The 12,350-nt window shown below is 47.0% G+C and overlaps 1 protein-coding gene across 1 annotated transcript; it reads left to right on the top strand.

Moving 5' to 3' along the window:
• The first annotated feature begins 437 nt into the window (after positions 1-437).
• On the top strand, positions 438-10,419 carry LIPG (lipase G, endothelial type). Its single transcript, XM_005145402.3, has 10 exons — positions 438-598; positions 682-863; positions 1,662-1,841; positions 2,812-2,923; positions 4,040-4,264; positions 4,719-4,961; positions 5,452-5,572; positions 6,131-6,349; positions 7,238-7,330; positions 8,897-10,419. Exons 1-10 carry the CDS (start codon positions 523-525, stop codon positions 8,916-8,918), a joined length of 1,473 nt encoding a protein of 490 aa, XP_005145459.1. The 5' UTR covers positions 438-522; the 3' UTR covers positions 8,919-10,419.
• The last annotated feature ends 1,931 nt before the right edge of the window (positions 10,420-12,350 follow it).

Genomic DNA, 12,350 nt, shown 5'->3' with positions numbered 1-12,350 from the left:
GTACACACACATACATAGGCACGTACCTCTATGTACACATACATATACACGCACATGTACACACACATACATAGGTACGTACCTCTATGTACACATACATATACACGCACATGTACACACACATACTTAGGTACGTACCTCTATGTACACATACATATACACGCACATGTACACACACATATACATATAAACACAATCCCTCTTCCCCAGTTTCCCGTGTCCCCCTCACACTGGGCTCCCCACACGTGACCACCTCCCCCCGACGGCGCGCGGCCCTTCATTCATAATTCCCCGCTACGTCACGGAGGGCGTGACCAATGAGAGCGCCGCTGCGGGCCGGCTCCGGCAGGGACCGCCCATCGTGCCACGAGCACCGCCCCACGCGGGGCCTTAAAGGGCCCCGCCGCCAGCGGAGCAGCGCTGCTGCTGCCTGTCCGTCGGTCGGTGCGTCCGTCCGTCCGTTCATTCATCCCTCCATCCATCCATCCCTCCATCCATCCATCCCTCCATCCATCCCGAGCCATGCAGGGGGTCGCCCTCCTGCTCTGCGCCGCCGTCATCTGCTGCACCGCGGCGCCGTCTGCGCTGCCGGCCCGAGGTGGGTGAACGCGATCCCTTCCCTGCGGAGCACGGGTCCCTCTCTCTCCCCGGCATGACCCCTTGCTCCGTTCCGGTTTGCAGATGCCACCGTCGCCGAGCAGCCTGCGCCGACGGCAGCCAAGCCGCGGGTGAAGTTCTTGCTCCGCTCCGCGTCGCACGCCGAGGAGGAGGGTTGCGCGATCGCCGTCGGGCAGAGCAAGTGCCTGGAGGACTGCAGGTTTAACGTGACAGCCACGACCTTCTTCATCATACACGGGTGGACCGTAAGTACGGAGCATCGCGGGATGCTCAGTCCTCAGTCTGTCTGCTTACAGAGTGTGAAATGTGCTGTAATTGCTCTGGGGCTCCAGAATCTGTGGGATTTGGGACAGCTTTTCGTGTTTTAAGCACTCTGGTCTCAGTGTCTGCTCCCGAGGTCCCTGGATCATTTAATTTAAGTTGCATTCGATAGCTCTGTGAAATCACCCAACTTACAACTGCTAAGACCACGTCATACCTGTATAACATGAACATGGTAAAGGGAGCTTTGAGATTTTTTTTCCCTAAAACCCAACTAATCGACCCCTGTGCAGGTGGCACATGTCTCGACACACATGTGTAGCCTTTCTGTAATTGTAGCTGTCAGTCTGCAGCCTTGACTTCAGCTCCCAGGTCTCCTTGGTAAAGAAACAGAGGGCTGATAGACTTTACCAAGCTTTCTTCTTCCGAACTTAATGTGGCTGAGCATGTGGCACGAGGGGACTTAACTCTGCCAGAGCTTATACAGTGCCAGGGCTGGAAAATCGTTTTGCAATCCATCAGAACTTCTGAAACCCTTGGGAAAAAGGGAGATAAGGTGGCATGTAACACATGCCTCTCACTCCTGCCTTAACCAGCAAGACCCAGAATCTCTCAAAACCTGTTTTTCTTATACCATTAGTGCAATGCTGAGAAGTAGTGGGGTTTGCAGAGGACCAGCATGCAGCTAGAGCAGGATATGTAAACAGTGTGCAAATAACCCAACTGTGAATATGTAATCTGGGTCCTGTGAGATGGAAACTAACACCTGGATCTCCTTCTAGATGAGTGGCATGTTCGAAACCTGGCTGGGCAACTTGGTATCCGCTCTCCAGAACAGGGAGAAGGATGCCAACGTGGTGGTGGTGGATTGGCTTTCCCTCGCCCACCAGCTCTACACCGATGCCGTGAACAACACGCAGATTGTTGGAAAAAGCATAGCAAGGCTGCTTGACTGGTTACAGGTAACGCAAGTTAAGAACAGCCTCTGTTGTAATGCTCTATGGGGGAATGTTGCACAAGGGAACGGAGCATTCACCAGCTCCAGCGCTCACGAGCTGGTGTAATCCCAACCCCGAGGCTTGGCAGGGCCATGGCTCAGAGCTGAGGTGTGTGCTCAGCCCTGTGCGTTCCTGGAGACGCTGCCTTCTGGCGCACTTGGATTGGTGGTGTTGAGGGGGACTTCCACAGGAAAGATACCTTCCCCTAGAGCAGCTTGTTGCAAGCCCCTGTGTCCGACCTGGCCTTGAGCACTGCCAGGGATGGGGCAGTCACAGCTTCTCTGGGCACCCTGTGCCAGCGCCTCAGCACCCTCACAGGGAAGAACATCTTCCTTATATCTATTCTGAACTTCCCCAGTCTCAGTTTGAGCCCAACACCACTTGTCCTGTCACTACAGTCCCCGGTGAAGGTCTCTCTCCATTATTGTTGTAGCCCCCTTCAGATACTGGAAAGCTGCTCTGAGGTCTCCACGCATCCTCCTCTTCTCCAGCTTGAACAGCCCCAATGTTCTCAGCCTGTTGAGAGGTGCTTCAGGCCCTGATCTTTCTCATTGCCTCCTCTGTGCTTGCTCCAGCAGTTCCATTTGGGAGTCCTGTTTGAGCAAGTCAGGAGTTGAGCATTCAAAGTCAACCTTGGCTTGGCAAGAGGTTGGAAAAGGGAAAAGGCCCATGGTGTAGCACCATGGATTCTGTGGCCAGTACAGAGGTCTGCTGCTCAAAGAAAGAGTATCCTAATTGGGGTTGGAAGCTGGGTACTGTGGCTGGGGGCAAATGACAAATGCCATCTAAATCCTTCAGTGTGTCTTGATGGAATAAGAATGAAGCATGCTTGTCTTCACCCTCCCTCCAATCACTTCTTAGAACTGGACTTTGTAGTCCTGCATATGCCCTGAAAGACAGGGGAGAAAACTATCACACCTCTTTTTCCACGCAGGAGAACCCGCTCTTCCAGCTCGAGAATGTCCACCTGATTGGGTACAGCCTGGGTGCTCACGTCGCTGGCTTTGCTGGTAACCATGTCCATGGGACTATAGGCAGGATTACAGGCAAGTGCCTTTTTAAGCGGCCTCTTACCTTCCCTTAGCAGCACTGTGTTTCCCCGAAGAGGCTCATTTCCTGTGTTGCTGTGATGCTGTTTTGGGCTTGCACATTCAGAAATGACAAGTTTCCTACCTGTGGCAGCAGTGGGGAGCACGGGTCCTTTCACATGAGAAAGTGTCTTCATTTTGAACCCTGAAATGTGTGTGTGTGGGGTCAATGAAAAACCTTGCAGAGCATAACCTGATCGTGAACCCTCATTTAACTTCAAATATACTTCAAATAAGTCCAAATCAAACTCTTACTGTCCAAATCCTAAGCCTCTAAGTGTTACTGGGTTTTATAATCATAGCTCAAAACTAGTGGAAGTGAGAACTATTGGGTGCTGTTTGTCCTGTGGGATGTTTGGTCAAAAAAACCCCAAAATCACCAACCCCAACCCCTCATTCTGACAATATCTTGAAGAGAATGCTTCTGACCCCAGAGGAAAGCTGATTTCAACATGAGAGAACTTAAAGCATGGTACAAGAGGTTGCATTAAGCACTCAGATGCAACACTGGCAGTGAGAATTCCTCAGAACCTAGCAATAAATACATGTATTTAGTTAAGTAGATGAAAAGAAAAATCACTGAACAATCAAGTTTTGGAATGGCTCAGGAGCACAGCTTCAGGTGGCAGTGAGGCTCAGAGGTTGACAGAACCTCCCAAACCCTTCATGGGATGTCAAACGCAGGGATTACCTGGCTGCTGCTTAAATGGGTTTTAGTCACTCGATATGTCCAGTCTGAAAATAGACAAAGCCAAGGCAGCTTTGGCTACTACTGGTCTCTGTGTGGTGCTAGACCTCTTCTGGTGTTCTTCACTGTGACCTAGTGAAAACTTGTTGCTTCTGACAGGCATTCTGAAACCACTGCTGTAGAGCAGACTGCACCAAAAGTGGCATGGGACATCTTCGTTTGTTCCCTCAGTGAGCCCATGGTGAAGAGATCTTGGGGGACAGCATCAGCTATGAGGCAGGGACTGTCTGTGTTAGCAGGACTGCTAGCAGCAGGCTCCTGGCTGTTTTCTGTATGAAATAACCCAATTTCTTACCTGGCATCTTGTATACTGTCTCTAACACCAGGTTTGGATCCTGCTGGCCCTATGTTTGAAGGAGTGGACCCTAGCAAGCGCCTCTCCCCTGATGATGCTAACTTTGTGGATGTCCTTCACACCTACACAAGGGAAACACTAGGTGTTAGCATTGGGATCCAGATGCCTGTAGGCCATGTTGACATCTACCCCAATGGGGGAGACTTCCAGCCTGGCTGTGGTTTAAGTGACGTCTTGGGAGCAATTGCCTATGGGAGTAAGTTATCATTACTTACTTTGCCTCTGGTCAGTGCAGACTCCTCACAAATAGACTTGGGTTGATGCTGGGGGATGATCTGGTTTACAAGAGCACAGAAAACTAATTTTTCCTTCTAAACTGCCTGTACTGCTGGAGGTAGTTGCTAGAAACTAGACCTGCTTTTAATTCTGAAGTAGCATGTTCTGACTCTAACACTTGATCATGAGCTATGGTCATTTTATGCTGGGTCTAAAATCCTATTTAAAGCTTTCTTCATAGTAGAGACAAAATGAATGGTCTTCTTCATGTGTCTCCCGCTAACCTCTTGAATTGCTGCTGTTTGACTAATGTTCACATTTGGCAACGTTCAGCTCATGTTGGGCTACAAAATGCATAGCTCACTGTACCTTACCAGCTTCTGGGGTGGCAAGTGCCTAAACAAAATGTTTCCCTTGCAACTCTGCCTCTATAGCAATCGGTGAAGTGGTTAAATGTGAGCATGAGCGGTCTGTGCACCTCTTTGTGGACTCCCTCGTGAACCAGGACAAACAGAGCTTTGCATTCCAATGCACCGACTCCAGCCGCTTCAAGAAGGGCATCTGCCTGAGCTGCCGGAAGAACCGCTGCAACGGCATTGGCTACAATGCCAGGAAAACACGGAACAAAAGGAACAGCAAGATGTACTTGAAAACAAGAGCTGACATGCCCTTCAAAGGTGTGCTTCCTTCTTAGAAAGAGCACAGTCTCCTCTCTAAGAGCAGGCTCTAAAGTCAATGTTGGGAAAGATGTGGAAGAGTAGCATCACCTTAAAGCAGCACAGCACCAGGTGTTAGTCTTTTGCTGTTACCTGGCTGCATTGCTGTCCTGTGGCATTACAGTGATCCTTCCTCCATGGAAAATCAACAGGACTCTGGCCATGAGGATGCTCAAAAGAGCTGAACTGCTCTTTGCAGTTTGCACGTGTCATGGTTGCAAGACCACCCCAGCCTTAGAGCACTGTAAGGTTTAGGGAGCTTTCCCCAGGGTGGACCTGCTGCTGTTGTGGTGTAAATATCAACTCTGTAAACAGTAAGGGCAAGAAAAAGCAACTGATGATAAAGAAAGGGTCTAGCCTTTGCCAGCCAACACTATTTCACGAAGAGTGATGCTGAGCAATGTTGTCTCTTAAAGTTGGTTCCATCTGTGCTCTCCTTGTTTCTTTCCAGTCTATCATTATCAGATGAAAATGCATGTCTTCAGCTACCAGGGCTTGGGAGAGGCTGATCCCACTTTCTCTGTCACCCTTTATGGCACCAATGGAGACTCTGAACCTCTCTCTTTAGAAATGTAAGTAAGCTGGCCTGTGGTGTTTAGCTAAGGATGTAGTGGGAGTAGGCAAGGTGGCATTATTCTTTTCCCTCAGGTAACATTAACCTTGCATCTGAGCCTGGCAACCACGCTTCATCACCATTCAAAACACTTTTTATTCAGTAATTTAATTATAACTTATTGCTGTGATGTGCCCAGTCCTCTACATATTAGCCTTTATGGCTCATTGTTGAGGTACTTTGTTTTGCTTTTCCCCCTACCATTTGGATGGACTCTGAAATCACCCAGATATCTGGAGGCACTGTTGATCTCCTTTAGCCTCTCCCAGAAGAAACACAAGGCATAAATTTCACCTTTAAGCTACGGAAGGATGGCTGAGCCAAATGCATGTTGCATTATATTGAGCCAGGTATCTAAGCTTACTTTCTTTAGTGTAATCAGTGATTAACTGGTGACAGTGGAACGTGGAGCACTTGATAAGCTTCAGAGGGCTCTGTTTAACTGCTTGCATGGAATGAATAAGCGTCTTGCATGCTTCCATAAGGAAGAGATGTCAAGTCCCTGCTTATCTTTCAGGCTTGATCAAATTGGTCTAAACGCTACTAACACCTTCCTGGTGTACACTGAAAAGGACATGGGTGAACTTCTGAAAATAAAGCTCACCTGGGAGGGAACATCTCAGTCATGGTATGACCTATGGAAAGAGCTGAAGAGCTACTGGTATCGGCCAGCAAAGCTTTCCCAGGAGCTGCATATCCGACGTATCCGTGTGAAATCTGGGGAGACGCAACAGAGGTAATGACTGTGTTAGACTGCATGGGATTTGACTGGAAACCTTGATTCAAAGGAGAAATGCTCATAATCTAGCAGGAAAAGTTGGGGGTTTGAACTTGGTTGGTATTATGAACTGTCTTTTGTTTTCAGTATACAAGGTAATGCTCCCTCATGGTGTAGGAGAGTAGGTTACTTTCCAGCATGAGGTTGCAAACTAGGCTTTAAGCCAAACTAGTCACCGTATGTCAGATCTGGGATATTCTTTTGCTTTATTTAGGACGCTGTCGTGCCTGCCCTCTGGGGCTAAGTTAGCCTACTTTAAGATGGTTTAGGTCATACCAAAAGGGTTAAAGCACAAAAAAATGGGACAGCACCAAAAATACTGAAACATAGATAGGCATGGTTATTATTTACACCCATAATGTGCTGATTTGGCACAAACCAGATCTAAATCTGCAACAACTCCTTAGTGTTTCCGAGATGTCTATAACTGGAAAGCTACCTGAACAGCCAACAAAAAGCTGCCAAGCATGTAGCCTGCAGTCCCAAATCTCATGTTAATATTGTTCTCAAGGTAATCCAGATCTATCAAAGAACAGCAGTTGATACTGACAATTTTCCACATTTCTCAAAGCTTTCTAAAACATCTATCATCTGTAAGGTATTTCTGCATCCCAGTTTCTACAGTTTATGAAACATAGGGGTAGTAGAAGCAAGGATCCTCAAATAAAAAATAAAGTAGGAAATAAAACAGCCGTTCAACAGGCTAATGGTGTATCAGGATGCTCCACAGGAAGAATGTCAGATCAAACAACTTGTCCTAAAATTAGCTGCAATCCACATTACATATTATTTGCTAATCATGGAGACAAAAGGTACCTTTTCTTGACTTCTGATTCTGCCTCTTAGGTTTGCTTTCTGTGTGGAGGATGCCCAGCTAACCAGTATAACTCCTGGTAAGGAGCTCTGGTTTGTGAAGTGCACAGAAGAATGGCAAAAAAGGTAGGAAAAAATGAGCTAAGAGAACTCCTGTCTTGTGTATGTGGCTGTGCTGGATGAGTGGAGCCAGATTTTTAGGGTTTTCTGGGTTTAGATTCCTGGAACTTCTTCTTTCAGAAGAAAGTTAATCAATTTGATCCCAAGATTCACAGCTATTAGAGTTAACTTCAATTTGTGCCTTCAACTATCACTAACTAGGTGATATTCTTGTACCTTTACATGCTTACCACCAAGTGAGTATAACACAATCCTTAGGCCCAGAGAACCCATCTGCTTGCTGTTATGATAGATGTTCAAAATGAGGTGCTACCACTTGCAATAGTGCAGAGCTAATTAGGAGCATGTATTAACTATCCTGTAAAACAGAAGAAAGGTGGGAGTGCAGAGCATTGCCCCACAGATCTTTTCAGCATAGTAGAAGACCTTGAGCTGCCAAGAAATCTCTTTGATTAAAGTTTGAACTCAACTGCATGAGCAAGACACAGCTGAGGTCTTGTTCTGGCATTACAGTAATGACTTTTACTGCTTCATCTCCGTCTGTGCTAGTCTCTTCTGGTTTGGAAGAGTGCAAACTCAGCCACCGACAGAGCATCTCAGCCCTGCTTAACCTCTGGGGGACTTTTCAGACACTTAGGATCAGTCCTCAGAGCTTGACTAATAGTAAATCTGGTCCTAGCAGTATAGCTTGATTGCTTCAGACTGCTACTAGTCATGTTCTGAATGAATCCCTGCTCACTTAACCAAACGTTAGTCTCCTTCAGATGAAACTCAGCCTTTTGCTCTCTTTTACATTCCAATTTGTAAACTTAAAGCTTTGTCACTTCTAATCCAGAGATAAAGTGCATGTTAGGGCTAGCAAAGCACTGTGGAAGTCATGCTTTGCACAGCCCTCTCAGGCAACAGAGCTCAGCTCAGGAAAGCAAACTGGTTCCAGGTTTGGCAAAACCCATCAAGCTGTGCTACGTACAGTAACAAGCAATTCTGCGAATGAAGCCTCTGTGCAAAAACTTGTTGCTCTGCCACAGAGCTGTGAAAGATCAAGTAAACATTCCTGCAGGTACAATAAAAGGCTGGTTTGATACGCCTCTCAGTAACCCCCATAAAGCAGAATTGATGGCAGATGTGCCCTTCCTGCTTCCTCGTGGAGTACAGCTTTTATATGAGGCAGATAAGAGCTCCAATACATTGTGTTTTCTAGGAAATGGTCCTTCCCAGAGATCACGAGCAGTTACTTGCTCTTTGCTCTCCATTCCTGCCAAGTCACTGCATGATTATAGTTCCCTACTTGGTGACTGCGTCTGCACACATCTGTTCACCCTGGATGGATCTGAACAGGCAGAGTCTAGCATCAAGACCTGTAATTTCTCTTTGCAGCCTACTTGTGTGCATTATGTCTGCTTCAGGCTCTCATTGAGCAGCTACTGGGCAAAGTGCTACTTTGTCAGAGTAAAATACCAACCTGTACTGTCCAAACCTGTTCTTAGTGTCCCAGAGTTTCTTAGAAATTCTTTATTACTCCTCCTATATTCTGCATTTAACTGCATTTTTTTCCCTCTCTCCTTATCCTAGATCTGTCTCAAATGTGCTCTGAAGACTTCTTTAAAGACACTGCTGGGCAACCTAGATGGCTACAGAGATGGCAAGATCCTCTGGCAAAACTCTGGCTTGGATCTAGAATAACTAAACTGATGTTCTGCCTTCCCCAAGAAGCCTGGTTTGTGCATTTAACCTTGCCCTGGCCTGTTACACACTGCATTTCCTGCCCTGCATTTCCCATTAACTAGAACTATGGATGAGATCTTCACAAATCTAGAGCTCAGCAATGATCTACTGGGCTGCCAACCAGTGGAGTTGAGAAGATAACAGTGCTAACTGCCCATCACGCTGTTGGCAACAGAGCTGTCAGAAACAGATTAGGATCTAGCATAGAAGTTAATGTGGGTCCAATAGCACTGTGGGTTACGGAAAGATGAGATCAGCACAGGTCAAGTGTTTGGGGATATTCAGGGGAGGAATATGGGGATAAGCACAATGCCACTTACAATTTGTCCTTTGCTTGCCTTAAAAATAATCTGTTCTCTGTCTGGCTGATATTTAAATCTCTGTATTTTACCTTATCAGAAGGTGGTACTCCGTCCTCACAGTACCTAGGGCAGAACACGTTGCAGATGGCAGATGATGGTGTTGGCAGCTGCTCCTTGCTCTGGGTCAGTGTCTGCTGTGAGACTGCCCAGTCCCACATGTTGATCTCTTTGTAAGAGGCAAAAAGCAGCTGCCTCACCACTGACTGTGAGGGAGGAGGAAGGTAATGAACCGTGATAGCTTCAGAAGAGCTTTGCACCAGTCCCTTTAACTACTGAGAATGCCTTCACCTCTGTCCTGGTGCTGCTCTGGTACCAGTGCACAGTTAAGACCTTATCGTTTGCGGAATTACTCAAGTGAACCAACCAGACAACATCCTATCCCCATTGCCTAATGGCAAATCCCAGTTGGATTCCCTGGTGCCAGGTGAACTCGGCTTTGCTCTGAGCTGGACAGACTGAAGCTGTCCTGCTTGCTGCAGCAGAGTGGACCTTGTCAGAGGTGAACTACATTGTTATCTGCTTTTGGGAAGGAGACTCGGTGTAAAGACTCTTGAATTTCGGTGTGCAGAAATGCAAAGAGTGGTGTTGCCAGATGGTGCGCTGAGTTCCGAAGACTTAACAAGTCCTTCTGAGGCCTGCAATTCTCCAAGATTTTGTAGAGCTTCAATCCAACCAAAGCAAGCACATTGGAGATATTTCTTTTTCTGTTTCTTTCTTTTTCTTTTCCATTTTTTTTTTGGTTGATTGGGTTGTTTTGTTTTGTTTTTTTTTTTTTGTTTTGGTTTTGTTTTTCTTCGTGGGTTTTGTTTTTTTTTTCCATGATATTGTGCAAAGGCTTCGATAACTGAAGCCTTTGGTATCTGTGACTTGTCACCGTGCCATGTTTAGAATGATTTTAAAGCCCTGTTTGTATATTGTGGTTTTTGTATGACTTAAAACATAATTTATTTCTTTTATTGTATATATGTAAAGTTTTAGTTTCGAGTAACAGTTTTTATTAAGCCTTAAGACAAAAAATAAAGGGCTTCATAAAAATCTGTGAAATATCATTATTGATCTACCACAAGCTTACATATGCCTTGCCAGAACAAGAGCCCCTGGCCACCTTGTCCCTCTCCTGCAGGAATGAGAACTCAATGGCAGAGCAACAGCCAGGTAGGTGCTGGCAAGTACGTGCCCTTATCCAGCACTCTCCTTCCACATCCTCTCCAGGATGTGTGGCCAAAGTAGGCTTGTTCCCTCCATCCATACACTACAATGTGCCTTCAGGAGTGAAGTCACTACATACCTACTCCCATGTTGTCTGTAGCTCCTGAGCTGTCCGTCATACAACATTGGAGGTTTACTTTGAGCTTTAGCCTAGTAGCAAGGACATGATTTCACCAGTGCCCCAGGTGTCATCTGTTTTTTGGCGTAGGGAATGTCACAAGATAAAAATCCCTCCCTGGGTAGCATCACAAGGGCTTTCTAAGGATGCTGAGCTGAGCTCTGAGGCAGAAGCTCTTCCCTGTGAGGGTGCTGAGGTGCTGGCACAGGGTGCCCAGAGAAGCTGTGGCTGCCCCATCCCTGGCAGTGCTCAAGGCCAGGTTGGACACAGGGGCTTGGAGCAGCTGCTCCAGTGGAAGGGGTCCCTGCCCGTGGCAGGGGTTGGAGCTGGAGGAGCTTTAAGGTCCCTTCCAACCCAGTCCAGTCTGGGATTCTGTTTGCCCCTTCCACACCATGCCTGTAAGACATGTTCAGCAGGGGAAGTCTACTAAAGGTGTTAACCATTCCTTCCCACCCTGTTTCCTTTCAGCCACAGCAATACCACTGCTGCTTTTGGCTGGGGGAAAATGAGATGTTGCCTTACTTACACTCTATGGCTGCTGCAGGGAACATAAGGGACTCTGCAAAGACCATTGCTGCTGTGGCAGGCCAGCCAGGGCAAGCAGGGACAAACTCCTCCTTTGTCGATTTCCTGCGTCAATGCTTCCCCTTCCTGCTTTATCATATGTCATTTTTCCCACCCTGAAATGCTTCTCCTTTGCCTGGCTTCAGTAGCCAGCCCACTGGTGAATACTTTAAAGAAAACTTACCCAAATCTCATCACTAACTGGGTTTTCCTTGCTTTTTCTAGGAGCCACACCATTAAATTTAAGGAAACCTCTCACAGTGCTCTGCCTATGCCTGACATAAACTGGTGGCACAAATCCAGCAGCAACAGAAGGACTTTGCAAACAAAGTAAATACCTCCAAGCTGTGCAAGATTTACATGAAATTATTTAGTTAGCCCAGCAATGGGTCACAGTGAGGAAAACAACCTTTGTAGATATGGCAGAGCGAGGGGGAGGCTGTTTGATACCTGTAGGACCCCCAGTTATTCTGCACCCCAGAGCTGGAGGTTTCTTCTGATGTGTTCCTGTGGGTTTACCTTCACCCAGTGCAAAGGAGGGAGAACTCTAATCCCAGAAGTCATTCCAGATATCTGGGACTCATTTTTGCCCCTTGGATATGACTGCAGCACAAGGGCTGGTGCCTCTTGCAGGGTGATTCTCCTGCAAAGACAAGCAGGGTCTGGTCCCTTTCCCTATACAAGAAAAATGGTGATGTTTTCACATCCAGCTACTCTCTATATGGAAAAGTGGAAAGAATATAAGCTCACACAACAGGAGGAACAGGATCCATGGGCATCCCCTGTGGGCATCTATAGCAAATGTACGCTCCCAAATGCATCACACTGCACATGTTGAAGCTAACTCCACACCTCCTGGCACATCAACATGCATCTCTGCACAGCTCCCCTAGTTAGGAATTTGGATGTGCATTAGACAAAGGGGGTGGAACAGGTTTATTTACAGTCTCCAATGAATCTAGGATCAGCACAGCAGGCGCATCCCAAACGTGTGCCAGGCAGGGCTGAGGCTGCAGGATGGACCTGCTGTGGGCCTGACCCCTGTGCC

Source organism: Melopsittacus undulatus, chromosome Z (assembly GCF_012275295.1).
Source record: "Melopsittacus undulatus isolate bMelUnd1 chromosome Z, bMelUnd1.mat.Z, whole genome shotgun sequence".
NCBI classification, from domain to species: domain Eukaryota; kingdom Metazoa; phylum Chordata; class Aves; order Psittaciformes; family Psittaculidae; genus Melopsittacus; species Melopsittacus undulatus.
This window is presented reverse-complemented; position numbering and strand designations above follow the sequence as displayed.